The sequence below is a fragment of the Gigantopelta aegis genome, chromosome 3 (assembly GCF_016097555.1).
Source record: "Gigantopelta aegis isolate Gae_Host chromosome 3, Gae_host_genome, whole genome shotgun sequence".
NCBI lineage: Eukaryota > Metazoa > Mollusca > Gastropoda > Neomphalida > Peltospiridae > Gigantopelta > Gigantopelta aegis.
The window spans coordinates 92,087,920-92,110,236 of NC_054701.1; the positions used below are offsets into that span (position 1 = coordinate 92,087,920).

General features: G+C 35.1%; 1 protein-coding gene across 2 annotated transcripts; it reads left to right on the top strand.

Moving 5' to 3' along the window:
* Positions 1 to 114: 114 nt before the first annotated feature.
* LOC121369347 (ras-related protein Rab-34-like) lies at positions 115 to 21,559 on the top strand. Of its 2 annotated transcripts, none has more exons than XM_041494350.1 (9): positions 115 to 692; positions 9,729 to 9,857; positions 10,424 to 10,515; positions 11,090 to 11,155; positions 12,744 to 12,845; positions 14,673 to 14,737; positions 15,341 to 15,559; positions 15,926 to 16,039; positions 17,097 to 21,559. In XM_041494350.1, the coding sequence occupies exons 2-9, from the start codon at positions 9,792 to 9,794 to the stop codon at positions 17,162 to 17,164; spliced, it is 792 nt and encodes a 263-aa protein (XP_041350284.1). In that variant the 5' UTR covers positions 115 to 692; positions 9,729 to 9,791; the 3' UTR covers positions 17,165 to 21,559. The 2 variants fall into 2 exon arrangements, with proteins under 2 accessions (XP_041350284.1, XP_041350285.1); XM_041494351.1 differs by lacking the exon at positions 115 to 692 and adding an exon at positions 1,654 to 1,672.
* The last annotated feature ends 758 nt before the right edge of the window (positions 21,560 to 22,317 follow it).

Sequence of the window (22,317 nt, forward strand, 5' to 3'; positions counted from 1 at the left end):
TGTAAACTGTAAACTTAAACAAGAAAAAAAACAAGATCGACACGGGGCGAGATCGCCAGGCTCCGTTGGAAAATCCTGGCGATCTCGCCCCGGCTTGCAAGTGAGTTGGTGAAATCGTCAGAAATGTAAACTACCAATGTATTACATTTTACAACAAGAAAATCAAAACATGACTACTGCACATGTATTTACTTAATGAAGTAAACATAAAACAGCTTGTAACTTGAATATTGTTGAGTTATAATGTACTGGCGACTTCGCTAAACAGACATGCAACACGGAAGTAAATATGGCGATCTCGCCACAGCGTGTCCCAACACAAAACTAGTAGTATACGAGGTATAACCCTGTAGTTTTGGCACAAAAACATGCTGATAATGACAGTAGATATATACTATAATATATGTTGTAATATATGTCTTCTAGCAAGTCTAATATGTATGATAACTTCGCCTAACGAGTAAAATAAGTCCTGGCGAAGTCGCCCCGGGCGAATTCGCCAGGGCGTGGTCGACACGGGGCGAGATCGCCAGGCTCCGTTCTATCGATCCCTTATTGTCGTTTGCGATTATTAATTAGATCTATTATTTCCGGTTTGTCTACCTCTTATTTCCTGTTCCGGTTGAATTCCATGTGTCTGTCAACATTAAAGTTTTGAAAACCGCATATTGTTTATGATAGCTAGAGCTACGGTAAGTTCATAAATAAAATGGTATAACATATCGTAGCATAATAGTTTAAAATTTCTCGGGCTAGACTTCAGGACAAAATGGCGAGCAAAAGTATACTTTTAGTGCATTAAAGCCGCACACCCTAGTTGAAGTGTAGTTCCATCCAGCGAAAATAAATTATAATTTGGTTAATCTACAAACCTGTAACACACTTAGATCACGTTTTTATCAAATGGAGTGAAAAAGCAGGTTTTATATCGATAAATACCATGGGAATCCCCATGTCCCAATTGCTTGAAATAATTTTGAAAGTTAGTATTCTGATGTCACCGCCGCCGGTAGATGTCACTCGAAGGCTTTCCAGATGGTTCGTCCTCTGGACGTTTCGTCCACCGTACAATTCGTCCACCCACCTCAGACAATTCGTCCACTCGATTACAACATTTAGACCAATAAATCTAAAATGTTATTTTTTACAATGGTCAGTTATTTTCGTTTTGTGGTAAACTACTAGTATATGAAACAAATTAATTTTTACTGGCATTATCAACTTGTTATTGTCTGTCTGTGTCCATTATAGTACTTTATTGATATGCTGTTGTTCAAATTTCTCTTCAACTACACCTATAATTCTGACATACTATTTAGAAAACAAAGCTAGTAACTAAACTAAAATCTCGTCATTTATGTCAAAAATACCATAACGTGATGTCATTTGAGATCCGCTACCAGGTTCCAGCTAAGTTCTAAATTTAACTATAAAAATTATAATGGACGAATTGTCCAAGAACAATTTTTGGTTGTGGACGAATCGTCTCGAGTTCAACAGTGGACGAATCGTCTGTGGACGAAATGTCCAGAGGACGAATCATCTGCATCCCGCTCGAAGCACAACAATGCCTACGTCACGACAAATTTCACTGACTTGGGGTGCGTTCCTTTCACCTTTTCTGGACATGTTCCAACTGTTCTGTCCTGGTTGTATCCCCTCTCCAGATATTGTAAGACTTAGCAAAATTATTGGTTTTAAGGGTTTGTAACGTTTTGTATTGAGACACTTACTTGTCTGAAGTTTATTGTTACTGAAAATGTTCATGAACTGGGCAATTCCACGGTAACGGAATTACGAGTTGGAGAGATATTTCAGGCATTAAACTCAGCTAGTCCACATAAGAAAAATTATCATAATGATGTAACTATGTGATACACTAGTACTGCACTAGTGCTTGTCATGGGCAGAAGTGAGACTCCCTACTGCAAAGTGTAGTGCATGAGTACTTAATTAAAGTTTGGTAACGGAATTACATAAAAACGGACACCATTTTTACTGGCACTGCAAAACATCTACAAACTCTGTGAAGTATGATGAAATAATTATTTATCTTCATGATGGAATGATCTCCTAATGACTTGTGATTAACAAAATAGAAATTATATTCCAAATTATCTTTTCATAATTTTGTTGTACAACATTGAATGCCGGTAACGGAATTACACAGTTCGGTAACGGAATTACCACTCTGAATTTACTTTTGAAAAACAATATTTATTTACTTTAAATTTGATTTGCAAATATGTTGTATAATTTTATAAGTTAAATAATAATTCAGTATACTTGTTTTAAGCATTCATACTAATATTTCAAATGATAACTACTTTCAATATCGGTAAAATGTACACGTACATGTATATGAGTGGAGATTTAAACTAGCACTAAACTGTGTACATATTACATAGTAAATGTTTAAAATGTTTGACAGCAATTGAAAAAAATTCTTGAACAGTGACATTGTTAATAACAAAAGAATTACACCAGGTCAGAGGAACACAGGCCAATTAAAATTATATAAACTGACCGTCAAACATCTAGATTGTATTACGGTAAGTGAAAGATATTATGCCTAATAATAAAATTCCTCATCTATTTGAGGTTATGATAACATACATGACAACATTCAAAATACCAGTATTTTCTTTTTTGGCCAACCAAACATGCTATCTTTCCATTTTAAGCATTTTACTCAGATTAGATTTTCTTGTAAAGACGGCATTAACACTATAAAACAGTTGCTTTCTTTTTGTCCATTATATACATTTAAAAGCATAATGTTGGTAATTAGAATGATACTTTCCATTTTCTGGATATCCTGTCATTTAAATATAAATTATTAAATTCATGTACAGTCAATAAATGCCTTTGGATAAAGTAAAATTAAAGTTTGCTTCAAGTAAATATGTTATGTTACATTTCCACTTTCTGGACCCTATATACGTTTAAAGATCTATACAGAGCTTGAAATAGTGGCCTGTAAAAAGTGAAAAGAAAAAGAAAGAAATGTTTTATTTAACGACGCACTCAACACATTTTATTTACGGTTATATGGCGTCAGACATATGGTTAAGGACCACACAGATTTTGAGAGGAAACCCGCTGTCGCCACTACATGGGCTACTCTTCCGATTAGCAGCAAGGGATCTTTTATTTGCACTTCCCACAGGCAGGATAGCACAAACCATGGCCTTTGTTGAACCAGTTATGGATCACTAGTCGGTGCAAGTGGTTTACACCTACCCATTGAGCCTTGCGGAGCACTCACTCTGGGTTTGGAGTCGGTATCTGGATTAAAAATCCCATGCCTCGACTGGGATACGAACCCAGTACCTACCAGCCTGTAGACTGATGGCCTAATCACGACGCCACTGAGGCCGGTTAAAGTGAAAAGAAGTCTAATTTTAAATCTTGCAAGTGAAATAAACATTCACCTGCTAAAATTAACTAAAAATTGCGTCACTTTTCAAAAAACAGATGTACGTACGATCATTTCATCTTCTATTTAGCTGAGGCCGAGCTCATAATTATGTTACATTATAATTTTATAATGCTCTAAACTACATATCAGAGGTCCTAATTTTCCACACATTGTCCCAAACCCTACATTCACCTTGTGCTGTCTTATTTCCATTTTTGTTTCACAGCAGGCCATATTTTACTTCATATTTCGAGCCCCGATATAATTCTAGTAGGTTTCCATTATAACTTGAATTTTGTCATGGATTTGCAGAAGTTTAGTCATCATAATGAAGCTTTTAAGTAGTACTGTTTGGTTAAAGTGTATCAGATTTCCTTAATTTCTATATTGTTAATGGATGACATTTATATTTGCTATGGGTGTTCCGCAAATGCATTTGGAGCCACTACTAGTACTATTACCATATGGATTTTTAAAAAAGATTTTGTATATCTTCCTATTGTTACATCACTTGATGTATTGGTGTATATGGATAAGAGTGTAGCATTTTAGTGCTATGTAGATTTATATTAAAGTGTTTCTTGACACTATATACCAAAGACGGTAACGGAATTACAAACCTATGGTAACGGAATTACATATATGTTTACAGCTATATAATTTTACTAATAATGTATGAATTTGAAAGTAAATGTGTCTGATTATGTCCATTAACATATACTCAGAGAATATGAGTTGATTCCTTGATTACATATATGAATAATACAATCTAACTTTTTGTTTGTTTTCGGTAACGGAATTACAAACTGATTCTATGTTTTCTAATTTCCCCTAAATCTTAATTTTTTTTTTTTTTCATTAAAGTGGATTATGAAGTGTAGTACTTTGTTAGTGGTAAAACAAAAACACTAATAAAAAGAATATTACCTTCAATTACATGGCTGCTGTACATAAATTCATAGTGTGTATTACGGAAATGTCATATTTTTAGTGTGACGGTATCCTCATAAAATAGCTAAAGTCAAACACATCCATTTATTTTACAATATTTTACTTATCAGATTTGGATTCTCCAGACAATTTTACATTAAAAACAATCTTAATATATAAGGAATAACATGATTTGATTTTTTCACTCCATGTCCACTTTAGCGTGGAATTGCCCAACTGTGAAGAAAAATCTCACAAATGAACGACAACAAATCGTATGTTGATTGCGCAAACCGTGCACGAGAAAACAGACCGAACCAAAATGATAATGGTCACATGGTATACCAACGTCTGTGACATTTACACAGGAAGATTTCCTCTAAAAATAGATTGGACCTCGCTTGCTTAACGTTTTTTTCTCGAGTGCTCGCAGAATTTTAAGAAATACAAAAAATGCATTTCGTGGTTTTACAAACATCAGGATTACCAGGATTACCAAAAAGCACTTCAGGTGAATGGAAATGTGTCTTCTAAATAATAAAATGTAAGTAAAGTGCAATTTTATTTGTGAAAAAATGGGTTTAATAGCGAAAAACAACGCAGTAATGGTTAACAACTAGCCGTAACTACGGCGTGTCCCTTTAATTCAGAGTTTTTTCAATAAAAGTGTTATCGACCAGTTTTATACGTATATTCACAATCAAGATGTGTTGTTTTAACAACGGTTTTGTGAATTAAGGCCATGAGAATGAAAGTTATAGATTTGCGTCCACTGCCTGCATGCCGTGAAAGGTACCGCTGAAAATTTTCATTATTTACAAAAAAATTTCACTATTTGCACAAAAAAGGCACTTAATGATCGTGAAGGATCATGACTGCCTCGACCACATAGAGAAGCTGTACTGTGCTTGTGGATATGAGCCCTGCTGTATACAGTGTGAAGAATACCTCCATGGTGTCGAAGATGAAGCAGATACCTATCCTCAGTGCGAGGACTGCCTTGATCCACCAATCCAAAGGAGACACTGAATCATATAGGCCCTAGCTAGCTAGTTAGAGCTCAATTGAAATGAAATAAAAAAATTTCAATAGTTTATATTCCACCTTCAAACATGTCAAAGACTTCATTTGGACTTGAATCTACTATGGAAATAATAGATCAATAAAATAATGAAAAATGAAAAAAAAGCCTCATGTGTTTTTAAAATTGTTTGGACGCAAATCTATAACTTTCATTCTCTTGGCCTAAGTTAACGTTGTTTGTTTGTTTCAAGACGTAATGTAATGTCATTAACGTGCGCAGACTAAGGTGACATGAGTGTATATAAAACAAACTAATTTTTACTGGCATTATCAACTTGTTATTGTCTGTCTGTGTCCATTATAGTACAATATTGATATGTTGTTATTCAAATTGCTCTTCAACTACACCTATAATTCTGACATACCATTTAGAAAACAAAGCTAGTAACTAAACTAAAATCTCATCATTTATGTAAAAAATACCATAACGTGATGTAATTTGAGATAACCAACCAATAAACAACGATATTATGTCCATTCGGCTACCAGATTCCAGCTAAGTTCTAAATTTAACTATAAAAATTATAATGGACGAATTGTCCAAGAACAATTTTTGGTTGTGGATGAATCGTCTCGAGTTCAACAGTGGACGCATTTTTAGTGGACGAATCATCTGCATCCCGAGTACATTCATGTCACCTTAGTCTGTGCGGCACAAAAGTCTGCACACATCATTTACGTTACATTACACCTTGAAATAAGTGTTGGGGGTATATTTGTAAACAAAACGTTAATTTAATACATAAAACAATGGTTAAAACAACACATCTTGATTGTGAATATATACTGACACACAATGAAAATGCAAAACAGATATTTTTCAATACTTTGTTGTGATTAATAAAAAAAATATTTATTGGACTTAAAATAACAATTTATGAGAGGAGCCATTGATTGGTACTTTTGTCTGGGTTTTAATCCTGGTTTTGTTCTCGTTACACATACAATAGCAAAAACACAAAATGGTGTGAAATGCGTTCACTACATGCTCAATCATGCTGCATGCAATGCACGTGAAATGCCAGTATGTGGACAAATAAGAGTCACGTAACAGTGTGATATTCCTTGTCACATTAAGAATGCCACGACACATAGAAGAACAAAGGGAGCTAGCGTTGGGCATGGTTCAAGGTGGGACTTCGCAAAGCCAAGTTGCTAGGACCTTCAGAGTCCATCCATCAACTATTGGATGACTTGTTGAATGTCATCAACAGACCGGGAGTGTCCATGATCGACCTCGACCTGGTCAACATCCCGTTACGACCCCACGCCAAGATCGGCAGATTTGACGACACAACCTCTGTGACTGGTTCAGAACTTTGACGATGACAGCAAGCAACACGGTAGGACGTCATGGAAGGCCTATCCATCCGATGACAGTCATCCGTCGACCCAGAACGGCTGGACTCATCAGATGCAGACGCCCGTACAACGGTAACATCATGACACCGCGACATTGTGCTGCATGTCTACAGTTACCTCTCCAGAATGGTAATCATCCACCAGCCTTTTACCGGAGCATTGTTTTCTCAGATGAGTCCCGTTTCTTTGTCTCCTTTGTCGATGGAAGAGCACGTGTGTACAGGAGACTCCATGAACGGTACGCTGACAGATGTGTGAGGGAACGTGGTCGGTTTGGCAGCAGTTGTCTGATGGTATGGGGGGCAATCAACTGTGATTTCAGGAGTGATCTCATCATTGTCCACGATGCCCTTACAGCCCAGCGTTATGTTGACGTTATTCTAAGACCAATTTTCCAGCCACTTCTGTGCCGTCACCGAAGACCAGGAGGTCCCCTTCTCTTTCAACAAGACAATGCCCATCCACATAATGCAAGAATTACCCAGGCATTCCTGCAACAAGCCGGTATCACCGTTATGAACTGGCCCACCGTTTCTCTGGATTTGAACCCAATTGAACACATGGTGTATGAGTTAGGATGTCACTGCCAGCCACCACGGCGTAACGTCGCTGAGTTTGCACAGGCATTGCAGGAGGAGTGGAGGAACATTCCTGTGGCTTATTTGAGATGTTTGTGCCAATCCTTTCCCCGTCGTCTTCACGCATGCTCTTGGGCCAATGGTGGACACACCAGATACTGACCTTGATATGGGGGGGTTGAACTTTTCGATTACGAATGCAACTCGATTACTGATGATAACTGGCCATGTTTCCATGTGAATGTATCTCATGAATACCAGTCATTAATGTCATATTACATTATCCATCAATTCATTAATAGTTTGTCGTTATTTGCAATGAAAAGTTGTTTTTGCATTTTCATTGTGTGTCAGTATATGTATAAAACTGATAGATAACAATTTGATTGAAAAAACAACAACTCTGAATTAATGGACTAAAAGTATACCTTTGCCAGCCTCGATCAATGTTTTTTGTATCACCTGTCAACACGTCACATGTCTGTCAACGCTGTAATGATCAACCTTGTATATCAACTTACACAAGTTTACATAGACATTTCAATACATACCTTATTGTAATTTATGAATCCATAAATGAAATAAATGTTTTATTTTATCTGTTAATGTAAACATCCAAGCATAGTTTGAATTTTCCTCTGAGTGACATAATGCAAAATGGCTGCACACAGATTTTGAAGCCTGCACTTACAGTATGGCATATTTTAGCTATAGTCTGTTTGAAAATTATCATTGATTGTCCTATATGTCTAACAGACACTATTTGTGCTCATTTATACAGTTAATAACAAACAACCTTTGTTGAATAATAATCAAAATTTTTGACATTGGCTTTTTATATATTGTCATTTTGTGTTGTCCAAACTAAGGATCATGGAACACCATTTATATTTATGCCATTTGCATAATCTAATTTTTTCTGAAACAGACTATAACAGGAAGTGTTTGTTGTTTAGAATGTACAAAACGTCAGATTTATTATTTGTTTGCTATTTCTGTAAATATTAGCGACGGAAGTGTTGTTTTAATGTTTGCTGCGCAGACTTATGTGCCATCATGCAGGCCAGTAAATACAGAGGGGTCCCACTAAAAATGCACTCATTACTTGAGTTTAAAAACATTAAAATTAAAATAACTTTCAGTAGTAACACGTTTATAATTCCATTGTACTGTGGCGGTGAAACAAATATTTTTAAAGAAAGATTTTAACTTAAAAATACATGTATAACACAAATGCTTAGGTACACAGACATAGGTGCCACCAGTGTACTCTGACTGTAAGAGAGCTAGATGGACATTTGACAGTTATACGCTCTCATTACAGTCAGAGACCAAGCTATGTAATTTTCTTTCAATCGCTGCCCACCAAAGAGTAGTCAGAGATTCCCGCTCCAATACCACAACAATCCTATGTTTGACGTCAAATACATTTACATCAATAATTTTTAAGTTTCTTGAATAAAAAATCCAAATATTAATCACTGATACACACACTACAGAAAGAAACCCGACAGCACCCACATTCAGCTAAGCTTTGGTAAACTTCGGACAGCAGAATTCTAAGTTCGCTGACCTATATCGTGACGTAGCGACACATGATCGCCCACTCAGTCATTTCATCTTCCAGGGGCTGTCTCATACGATAAGATGACAAGTGCCAAAAAAAGGTTTGTTTTGTTTAACAACACCACTAGAGCACTGATGCATTAATCATCGGCTATTGGATGTCAAATATTTGATAATTTTATCATAGTGTTAGAGAGGAAACCCGCTACAGTTTACCATTAGTAGCAAGGGATCTTTTATATACACCATCCCACAGACAGGATAGCACATACCATCGAGTGGTACACACACCAAGCAGGCATACACTCGTAGATAAAATACTTTTTCTTACCTTGAGAAAACATGAATGTAATATTGTTTCTTTGTGTGTGTATCACTTGTCGCTTTGGTGATTGTCCGCAGCCCAGTGATAAAGTGCTCACTTGATGCGTGGTCAGTCTGGGATCGATCCCCATCGGTGGGTCCATTGCGCTATTTCTCACTCCACCCAGTGCACCATGACTGGTAGGCTGTGGTATGTGCTATCCTGTCTGTGGCATGGTGCATATAAAAGATCCCTTGCTACTAATTAATGGAAAAATTTAGCGGGTTTTTGGTCTATGGTAGAAGTACCGGTAGTATGTGTGGTGTCCATGTTTTTTCTCTCTTGGATGGTTAGTGGCAGTATCACAGTAACCAGATGTTACACACCTAATACATGTAGTTCAGAGTGTTTAGCTGCTGTTACACATACATGTACTTGTCTTCTTGTTTGATGGTGGTCTAATGTATATGTATTTTATTTGCAGCTGACGTGAATGCTTTCTGCATGATGTGACAGAGTTGTCCCTGTGACATATTTCACCAATCTGATGTCTGCAGGCAGAATCATGCTGTCCAATGTTGCCAAGGACCGCGTCGTCTCAAAATTTCCTCAGGTTAGTAAATCAAAATCATGCTGTTGAACACTGTTACGGGCCAACTGATGTCAAAATGTCCTCAGGTTATTAAATCATAATCATGCTGCCAAACCTTGTTACGGACCAACTCCTCTCAAAATTATCTCAGTTTAATTCATCAGAATTATGCTGTTAAACATTGTTACGGATAACATGAATTCAAAATATTCTCAGGTCAGTAAATCATAGATTCTAAAAACTGTTTATATACTCTTTAGTGGTAATTAATGGGTTGAGGCAAATGTTCCTTTGCCACCAAGTTCCTATGTACATTTACCTCACAAAAAATTAACCACTACACTCATCATTGATGGAATCCTGTAACCTGCCATATTGAACATTGTAATTAAAGTTGTATACTGTTATAAGTTTAAAAAGTAGTATAGGTACATTACAATACATACTGTAGCTAAGCTTCAAACTAAAAATGGCTTAGTTACATAAATTGATACGATTTTGAACAATTTAATTTTGATTTTGAATCTAGTGGGTTATACATGTTGTATGTGTTTCTCGAGCACAGTTTGACATGTCTGCTTTTTCAGGCTTTTCATCCTGATGCCACTCCGTACCCCAAGATCAACTTCCACCCAAAAGTGAAAGCAGCCGCTGCTGAAAATAGGACCGGAAGAGTTGGGTAAGAATATTTTCAACATAAAGATTGCAGTAAGGTTGTCTCCCCTCATTGGTATATTTCCAGTTATAATGAACCCTGCACAACAGCTATATTAAGACCTAATGTTTTGATTTTGAGAGACCTGCATGCCTGTCAGTTCAGTGTGAGAAATACCACATTCATTTTTTGTTTACAAACTGCACTTTTTTGATAGAATAATCAACAAATGATTCAAAGATAATTAACATTGAACATATTAAAATACAACATGATATGATACAACATGGTATGATAATGTAACGTGCGCAGTAGAAACACAATCGTGCACCTTAAAAATGAAGGTCTGCCTTTATCTGTGAAAAAGAATTCATTATTAATAATTTTATTTTAAAATACTAACATGCTTAGGGTTGTCAACATTTCTTAGACACTTAATTATGTTTAGGAGTGTGATTCCTTCCTTTCCTCTGTAACACTGGTTATTCTGAGGAGTGCAATTTTCCATCTTCTACATTTGAAGAGAGTGATGGTTCACTCTCCTGAGCCTTTTAAAAACATAACATATATTTATAATTGTAAACATTTTAAATTTCAGCTTAAAGATCTCTAAGGCTGTGTTTGTAGGTGATGTCGCGGTAGGAAAAACCAGTTTAGTGAACAGGTACATTTGTGGTTTTCATTAAATAGATTTTTAATAGCCATGCATTGAGTAATGTTTAATGTTAGTGATATGTACAATTTCATGTGGGAAAGTGCATTCATTTGTACATCATTTCTAATACAAATAAATTGATATCAACATTAATTTATATCACAGATTAACATTTAATAAATAAAATAAAAATTTATTATTAATTTTCAAAATTAAATATTAAAATGTCATATTTTCCCACTATTCTACTCATTTCACAGTTCACCATTCACCATATTCATCACAATCATCACCATTCACTAATCATCATTATCATCGTCCAGTGTTCGAGATTAATGGTATTCCAATATCCCGGGGATACCAGAATTTAATTTTGGATACCAGACTTCAATAACCCAGTATCAGATACCATATAATGTATTTGTTTTTTTTAATCCTGCATTTTAATTTTTTGCTGAAACAATGAAAGTCGTCATTTACTGGTGAAATATAACAGTATTTTCAAGCTCGTACCCAGTCTAATGCTATGCCATAACAATGTCTCCCCCAACTCATACCCAATCTAATGCTACACTGGAGCAATAGCGGCATAGCGATAGACTGGAAACCACTAAGTTGCTATTGTTTTTATTGAATGCTTCCTCTCTTCAAATGTTATTTGAGATATTGATTCCACATCTGCAGAAAATTGATACAGGTAGGTTTATCATTAGTAATGTCAGAAACATTTATAGATTACTGATAAATATTAATTTATGTCAGTATTACTCAAAAATAGATGCAGCAAATGTTTTTGCCGATTCTGTTTGATTGCGAATTTCACGAATTTCGTGATATCAATTGCGGTGTAGCAATAGACTGGGAACGAGAACAGTGTCGTCCATGTTTGTTACAATGTTATTTATGAATTTCATTTAAGTGGGATACTATATTCTCAGGTGGGATACCAGATTTTGAAATGTTAGTATCCAACTGGGATACTGCCCCAAATTTTTAATCTCAAAAACTGGCATCAACATTCACAGATGACCATCAACATTATAATCCTCTTCATTCTTCACCTTTCATGATCATCCTTATTTTTATCATCTGCTACTTAAATTAACTGAAGTACAACATATTGTAATCAAAATAATGACACAGCTTATCCAAGTCATCATTTAACATTTTACAGTTACCTGTTTTTAAACAATGTCAATATTAAGCAAGTTTTCTCACATTTCTTTAACAATGATGCTACATACAACACTATGAATGACACCACTAATACCAAATAAAATATAATTTACTTACAGTTGTGATCAAGGCAGAATAATACAGAATGAAAAATTGTACAATATTTCCACACAATGCAGAGCCATCTCTGACACTTGCCAAATTCATCCAAGTGTAAATTTTTAAAACAGATGACAAACTTTATTTTAATTTGGCACCACTGTTTAAAACGTGCTGTATATGTTAACAGTTTAGTCTGGTTTATGCCTTGTATCAGAACAAACAATAGTTTAGATTTGTCTTATTTTTCAATTAAAAAACAAGTTAAGCCCCTTTGTTGCTTTGCCTTGTTGTTAGCACCAATATATTTCTATATTTGCAGATTTTCTCATGACGTCTTTGACCGCGACTACAAGGCAACAATTGGAGTAGATTTTGAAGTAGAGAAATTTCTTATTCTTGATACTCCGTTTACATTACAGATGTAAGACAGTTAATTCATCTTTTGTTCACATGTTTTTAATATTTGCATATTTTGTTTGATATATTTGGCTGTAACTACAATCTCACTATAATAGAAGCTTTGGAGTAGAGACTTTCTTCATTCTTGACTGTAAATTACAGATGTAAGCAAGTTAATATATGTATCTAATACTTCTACATAATAATACACATACATATTTGTCTGATATAATGCATTTCAGATTCCTGCAATATTGATATCAACACCAAATAATTACTAAATATTTAAGTAAGCTGACTAATTTTCAAATCATTTCACATAAACATGGTGCTTTTATAAAAGTTAATATTCTGTATCTGCTGTTGGCAGTTTGTAACTAAGTTAATGGTATATTTATAAGTGACAGTTGGAAGCTGGTTGGAACTTCAAGAAAGAGCCCAGGTGATTTTGATGATCAGAATTTGCATAAGTCGGACGATAGCAAAGATATGGAAAATACAATTTAAGCTGGACGTCCAAAATTAGGAGCAATTTGACAAATTTGATCAGAAAATCCATAGCCAAATTTAAGTAACATTGAACTAAACAATTAAGTTTTAAACTGGCTATACACATATAAATACACACTGTTTTTAATTAGGTTTTTGGCGAATTGGAAATGACATTCGACAAATTCAACTTTAAATCTCATTTGATGACTTGGTGAATGACCGCGTAAACCCTGCTATCTGTAGTTGAGACTTCGTGCTCTGGATTTGATGACTTGGTGAATGACCGCGTAAACCCTGCTATCTGTAGTTGAGACTTTGTGCTCTGGATTTGATGACTTGGTGAATGACCGCGTAAACCCTGCTATCTGTAGTTGAGACTTCGTGCTCTGGATTTGATGACTTGGTGAATGACCACGTAAACCCTGCTATCTATAGTTGAGACTTTGTGCTCTGGATTTGATGACTTGGTGAATGACCGCGTAAACCCTGCTATCTGTAGTTGAGACTTTGTGCTCTGGATTTGATGACTTGGTGAATGACCACGTAAACCCTGCTATCTGTAGTTGAGACTTTGTGCTCTGGATTTGATGACTTGGTGAATGAACGCGTAAACCCTGCTATCTATAGTTGAGACTTTGTGCTCTGGATTTGATGACTTGGTGAATGACCGCGTAAACCCTGCTATCTGTAGTTGAGACTTCGTGCTCTGGATTTGATGACTTGGTGAATGACCGCATAAACCCTGCTATCTGTAGTTGAGACTTCGTGCTCTGGATTTGATGACTTGGTGAATGACCGCGTAAACCCTGCTATCTGTAGTTGAGACTTCGTGCTCTGGATTTGATGACTTGGTGAATGACCACGTAAACCCTGCTATCTATAGTTGAGACTTTGTGCTCTGGATTTGATGACTTGGTGAATGACCGCGTAAACCCTGCTATCTGTAGTTGAGACTTCGTGCTCTGGATTTGATGACTTGGTGAATGACCGCATAAACCCTGCTATCTGTAGTTGAGACTTCGTGCTCTGGATTTGATGACTTGGTGAATGACTGCGTAAACCCTGCTATCTGTAGTTGAGACTTCGTGCTCTGGATTTGATGACTTGGTGAATGACCGCGTAAACCCTGCTATCTGTAGTTGAGACTTCGTGCTCTGGATTTGATGACTTGGTGAATGACCGCGTAAACCCTGCTACCTATAGTTGAGACTTCGTGCTCTGGATTTGATGACTTGGTGAATGACCGCGTAAACCCTGCTATCTGTAGTTGAGACTTCGTGCTCTGGATTTGATGTCCTATGGGCACTGCTGTGTTTGTTGTTTAATCATTACCATGTTGTCATTACTTTGATTACAGATGGGATACAGCTGGGCAGGAAAGATTTAAGTGTATTGCGGCATCGTACTACAGAGGTGCTAATGGTAAGACAACACTTTAGTAAGATTAGGAAATAGTCCACTAGAATAGTTGTTTGCTTGGTTCAGCTGAACAAGGGTTAATTATCTGTTATCAACTTGTAACAAGTAATAAAATGGTTGCATGTTATGATGGAATCTTATAGTCAACAAATGATATTCAACAACATACATGTACTTGATTAGTAAACTGATCCCCCCACTCCATCTTATAATATTATAAAAGTGAAGGAATGAATATGTGCAGTGCAAATTGATGTTAATATCAGTACAACTTTGCATTTGTGTCTTAAATCAAATTTGCTTAAAATATGAAAAATAGGCGCACAGTTGATTTTCTTCAGATTAATGGAGGTGCTTGCAAGAGTAGAAACTGTTTTAAATATACTTGGTCAACTAGTCCTGCGCTCACAAGCCGCTCATTAACCTGTTTTATGGTGCTAAGTGCTAAATGAGCATATTAGGGTTAAATAAACCTATTTTGGTTAAATAAACGTATTAGGGTTAAATGAATGTATTACACAGTGCTACATCCTGCCCTATACTAGGTACTGAGTGTGGCACTGGAAAACAGTGTGACACGTTTTTCTATTTCTCATTTTCTTCCAGGTGTGTTTGTTGTGTTTGATCTGTCGGATGTGAGCACCCTGGAGCATGCCGCCCAGTGGATGGAAGAGGCGTGTCAGAGTGCTGATGATCCAATCAGGTGTCTTGTTGGAACGAAAAAGGACTTGATATCGCCCTCTACTTACAATGACATTGAAGCTCGTGCCTTGGCCATAGCCAATCAGCTTGGAGCCGAGTTCTGGGCTGTCTCTTCTAAAACAGGTACAGGGTAGGATAAAGTACATTTGAAGTTCTTAGAAAAACACGTACCAGACCTAAACATGAACAAAATATATTGAGGGGAGTTATTAACTGCACCTCTAAAGTCTATGATTATGGAGAGCCATTTAAGAAATTATTAACCGAGGTTCTTCAAAAACAGGTACAAAGTAGTTTAAGGACATCTCATGCATGTTCAGGACGTCCAAGTGGTTGCACGCTAGACCAGTTTTTGCTTCTAGTGTTAAATGAATATAATAGGATAGTATGTTGTGGAAACCATTCAAATTATTTATGAATGTACATCCTGCTCCACATGACATTGCAGGGCTCACACTGGAAGTTAATATTTTTTCCTTCTGTTGTTAGGTGAAAATGTTAGAGATTTTTTCTTTCGAGCTGTGTCGCTGATATTTGATGCATCTTTGTTGAAGGAAGTTGAAACGACAACCTCAACTAAACAAATTGGAAACAGCTTAATACGTAAGTTTGAATGAGGATTTAATGCAAAGTCGGTTGTTCAAGTTGATGTGATTACTATATAGTTGAATGTGTTATGACCAGTAATTTGAAAATGTTATTTTTTATTTTATTTATTATTTCATACATAAAGTTGGCAATAGGCCTGTGAATGCTTCTCCACAATATATAATACGATCAGTGGTAGACTTTCTACATCATTGACATAACTTAATATACAGTTTTGCATCAGTGTGGTAAATTTGTTCTTTTTATAGAACATTTGCTTTATTATTAAATTACTTTGTGGATAACTTGCAAAAATGAAATGCTTATGTTAATTTGAGATGTGTATAATTCAGAGTGAAGTATCTGAGGAAGTCTTTCTTACCACAAAGCTTAAATTGGTTGTTATGTATGATTCTTAATACATTGTGTGGTTGTTTAGTTCCCTACCAGTCCAACCGGAGGGCACTATAGTTTTCATCTCCATCTGTCTGTCTGTAAGTCTATCAGTCCATCTATTCCACACATCTCCATCTGTCTGTCTGTAAGTCTATCAGTCCATCTATTCCACACATCTCCATCTGTCTGTAAGTCTATCAGTTCATCTATTCCACACATCTCCATCTGTCTGTCTGTAAGTCTATCAGTCCATCTATTCCACACATCTCCATCTGTCTGTCTGTAAGTCTATCAGTCCATCTATTCCACACATCACCATCTGTCTGTCTGTAAGTCTATCAGTTCATCTATTCCACACATCTCCATCTGTCTGTCTGTAAGTCTATCAGTCCATCTATTCCACACATCTCCATCTGTCTGTCTGTAAGTCTATCAGTTCATCTATTCCACACATATATTTTTTGAGATTGTTTTGATAATGTCTTGAAATATTGACTGAAATTGTGTGTATAGCTTTATCATATACTGTTACAGATCAAGTTTAACTTTGGCAATTGGCCCATTTATCACAGAGTTATGGCCCTTGAAGTAATGAAATTTGAAAATGTGTTTGGCCCGGTAGGGAACATGTATTGCTTTAGCAGTACTCTCACAATGCTTGTTTTGCATCTTGCAGAAGTTCAGCGAACAAACACAGACCTTTATGAACAACAGAAGAAGAAGAAACTAAAATGCTGTGAATAAAAACAACTGACAGCCAATCAAATTGGACTTTACATAATCAAACATGAGTCAGAGGTTGTGATTAGTCAGTGTTGAAAGTACTTTTAGTCAAAGGCCTTATGTTTTTGTTTGACTGGAAATTCATTTGATTAATATATACTTGTGTGTTTACATCAAGTAAAAATATATGACAAGCTTATTTGTTTTTCTCTGTAAACATGTATTTATAATCTTACAAAAGTTCATTCAAGAAGTATCTTTTACAAAACAACTAAGAGTTAAAACCTGAAATCAAACATGGATAAATCAAACTTTATTTTGTTCTTTTCATTCCACATTAAGGCAAATACTTATATATATTATGAATAATAAATAAGGAGGTTGGTGATAGTTTTGTTGTCTAATGTAATATCTAAATCCATTTTTTTCATAGTAACTTAATTTTATATAGCCAGATATACATGGTAATAATCATGTATATTGGTATCGGATGAGTGTAATTTTTTTTTTTTTTAAAGCATTAAAGACGTGTATTTGAAAATAGTATGTACATAACTGTATGGTGGTCTGTATTCTATGTGGTGGACATATCTACACTAGTCAAATTCACTGTGTTCAAATTTGCTGGGTTCTTGCTGCACAAGATATTTCCATCACAGCTTATCTATAATATGTTTTAAGTATAATAATATAAGACTCCATCATATGTGGTCTTGTGGGATACAAAAAGTACACCTGAGGTGGTGGAAACCTCAGGTGGAAAAGTAACTTCTTTATTTAACCATATTATCATTAAAAAAACCCACACTATCACATTTGCCGTGTTTGTTTCATGTGTTAAATATAATTTAACACTATAAATTGACAAGTTAGTTTTTATAATGAATGTTTTAATAACAAAATATTTATCTAAAACTTTACTAATGACGTAATACTACCCCCCCATGTTAAACACAATGACATCTGGATGTAAGTCCTTTCTAGGGATAAATCAAATAAAACGTACATTTTTATCAAGGAGTAAATCAATGTCCTTTATTATTTTAGGATGTGCTTAATTAATTTGTCTGTGTGTAAATTATTTTCACCCTGTATTCACAGAGAAACTAAATAATAAGTTGAAAATGTATGATATTGAGTTGGTTATGACATTAAAATGCCAGGTGCTTAGCTGTGGATATATTGCATTGTCAGTTTGTCTGTTCTTCTGTATGATCGTCCATAAATAAGTCCATCCATCCATCAGTCCATCCAATTGTGTAACTGGAGGCATTTATGTTGCATGATGATGTTTGTAGTTTGAAATATTATCTCTGTCAGCTTGTATGTTTACATTACTTGTTACTTTCAGTATAAAATTGCTGTTGGAGGTGGTTTTTTGTTTGTATTATGAATGCATCTATGTTTTAAAACAATATTGTAATGTAAATGGGGTTTTTCCACTTATTAAAAATGGATCTGAAGTGAAGTTATGGTAAGATGTAAGATATTTACTGTGTATGAAGCCACAATGATGGTGCCAGAATTTCCTGTAATTAACTGTATGTATTTTTATTTTGCTTACATAATGTTGTTAATACTTGATTATATTTGTGTTATAGTCGATTTGCGCCTAATGGGAACTAATGAATTGGCATGTAACTATAATGAATTATGCTAAAACCTGTATAACAAAAAATATTATTAAGATTTAAAAACATATCAACTCTCGTAATATGTTATACTAAAATTTCAATGCAAATAAAATTAAAAACCAAAACAAATTACTATCAATACAAATCAAATAAATGCAGTCAGTTGTACATACAGTTTTACGTTTAACAATACCACTAGAGCACATTGATTTATTAATCGTCAGCATTGTGGTGTCGAACATTTGGTAATTTTGACGAATTGACTTACAGAGGAAACCCGCTACATTTTTCCATTAGTAGCAAGGGATCTTTTGATATACCAGTTGTGGTGCACTGGCTGGAGCAAGCGCTTTACCACTGGCTACTTCCCGCCCCTGCCAGTTACACATGCTGTTCTACTAGTTTTTGTATACTGCATGTCAATTACTAGTAACAATCCAGGTATACACAACTTTTATATCAAAGGCTGTGGTATGTGTTATCCTGTCTGTAGGATGGTTAAAAGATACCTTGCTACTAGTTAAAAACTCTAGTGGGTTTCCTCTCTATGACTGTAAAAATTACCATATGTTTGACATCCAATAGCCGATGATTAATAAATCAATGTGCACTAGAGGTGTCGATAAAGAAAACAAACTTTAACAATTTAGTTGCAATTGCTTGCATTGGCTGTTCACCATTTTGCTTTCATCCTTGTATTAAAACTGAGATTTATTCCATACAATTTAATGGTAATTAGTAAAAAAAAACCTTTTTAAATTTACATTGGAATATTAGGTAAAAAATGTTATGAGACTTGGTATTTTCAAAATGTAATAATATGTTTTCCATGACAAATCATTGATTCCCTTTTAGTGGAAACAGACTATAAAATTAAAATATATTTTAGAGTTGAATACCACAAGGTTATCTGATGTGCTAGTCAGATAAATTGAAACCACATTTTGTATGGTCTGTGTTATTTAAATTTTTAGTTTTACTTAATATATTTTCCCTACCCTCAACCCCCATCATCTAACAGGATTGTGCTGCTTATGTATATTCACACATTTCTTAGTGGAAATAGGTTTTCTTTGAAGTGTGGAAATGATAATCAAACAAATACATGTTTTGTTATTTATCCTATAATTTTCCCAATGGAAGTTTTCTTTTGTATACTAATGAGTTTTGAACTTGCCCATTATGTAATTACTTGTAGTTATTTGGTAAATATAGGTAATGTGGAGCTTTGTAAGTATCTAGCATTTATATTATAGGTGATTATGAATGAACACTTTGTAAACATAAGAATTGATGTGTGACTAACTGAGATATCAGATACTCGTGCAGTAATGTGGAATTAAGTAACTGTATAGTGCTGAATGTTTCATTATTACCCACCTGGTGAACGTCTGGCTGTCATACAAATTTCGTACATACCGCCAGGCGCGTATTGGTCGCTAAATAACATTTCGGTAAACAATTTTATCTTCCCCCGTCTTAACTCTGTGCGCTCACATGTCTCATTACGTTGGAAGTAACTGACAGATTTTACATTATTTGAAGGTGGGTAATAAACAAAATACCACACTCATTTTAGGTAGATATCATTTTTACCAAACTCATGGACTTCACTTGTTTCGTATAAATGATATCTAGCGAAAACATTTGTAGCATTCTACATTTCTTTACTATCCCAAACTATGTCCATATTTATTTTATGCATATCTTTACGTATATACTTTTATTTAAAAAGCCTTTTATAGATGTTGAATACTAAACAACACATCTGTGTCCTCTGCTGTGATTGATACTGGTGCCTAACTGTCCAACTCAACATTCCTGGCTTAAGGTCTTCTTTTATCATTGTCTCTCTCTCTATGTGATAATCTCCCTTGTACAGAACTGTCTGTTATTTAGTACATAATCCTTTTCTAATGTGAGAACATGATTTGTCAATGTCACATGAAATCCATTATTTTTCTGTCCTGTCCTACAAAATATTTTGAAAAAAGTCTGCTGCCAACTGTGTTTGTAGAAGCCATCTCATTCTCTTGATTGTTTCATATATAGTTGTCAACAACAGTCTATTTCAATACATGCACTGGGGGTCTGACTCAGGACAGGGGCTAGGGCTCTAGAAACCAGTAACTGGAAAGAACTAAAACTGGTAGTCATATTAGGTGAACATATGAAATATTTATGGAAAAAACAGACCTCACAGTTATAAATAAATATTGGGCCATTGATCCAGAATTCATGTTGACTCGTGATTTCCTGATTTAAGTAACAGAAATCCTATAATAACTGGAAACCTTGTTTGTAAAGGACGTATCTAATCAGTGAATTAAGATGTTTTCATGTTGATTGGTCTCTTGTGATCGGTTGTGTTCTTATTTTCTGTTAATCCATGACATCCCTCCGTCCATCAAGGTGTAACTTGTGTAACGTTATCAATATTAAAACTGAAGGTGCATAATTAAGACAAGAAGTGTGTAACAGTGAAACCCCTCTAAACCGGACACCCACAGGACCAAGTAAAATACCCAGTTTTAAAGGTTATCCAAGTTTTTGTTCTCAAGGACAGTGAAAAACGTCCGGTTTTAAGAGAATTCTGGTTTACAGAGGGTCCGGTCAGGAGGGGTTTCTCTGTAGTTAAAATGAAGGTCACAATTTCTTATCGTTTGATATACAAAGTCTGGAATTATCTTAGTTTATTGTAAAGATATTTGCAAATTTATTCGTCATATAGGTACTGTTCTTATTTTATTTCATAATATTTTATAATATATATTTATTATTTTCTTTGTGTTTGTGTTTTTTCTTTCTTAATTTACAAGTTTATATTGGTATGTATGTGACAACCTATAGTAAACTGAATGTTAAAAGCACAGAGCTGAATTATTAGGCAATGTAAAATATTTCTACACATCATAAGCACTTCAGTGTACTAATATGTACAGTACAGTGGCTGTGTCCAGTAAAAGAAAGAACACACATGTGCACACATACACACATGTCAACACACATAGATACATGTCAACACACACACATACATGTCAACACACATAGGTACATGTCAACACACATACATACATGTCAACACACACATACATACATGTCAACATACACACATACATGTCAACACAGATACATACATGTCTACACACTTACATACATGTCAACACATGCATACATGTCAACACAGATGCATGTCAACACACATACATACATGTCAACACACAAACATACATGTCAACACAAATACATACATGTCAACACAGATACATGTCAACACATATACATACATGTCAATACACATTCATACATGTCAACACAGATACATACATGTCAATACACATACATACATGTCAACACACATACATACATGTCAACACAGATACATACATGTCAACACAGATACATACATGTCAACATACATACATACATGTCTACACACATACATACATGTCAACACATGCATACATGTCAACACAGATGCATGTCAACACACAAACATACATGTCAATACACATACATACATGTCAACACACATACATA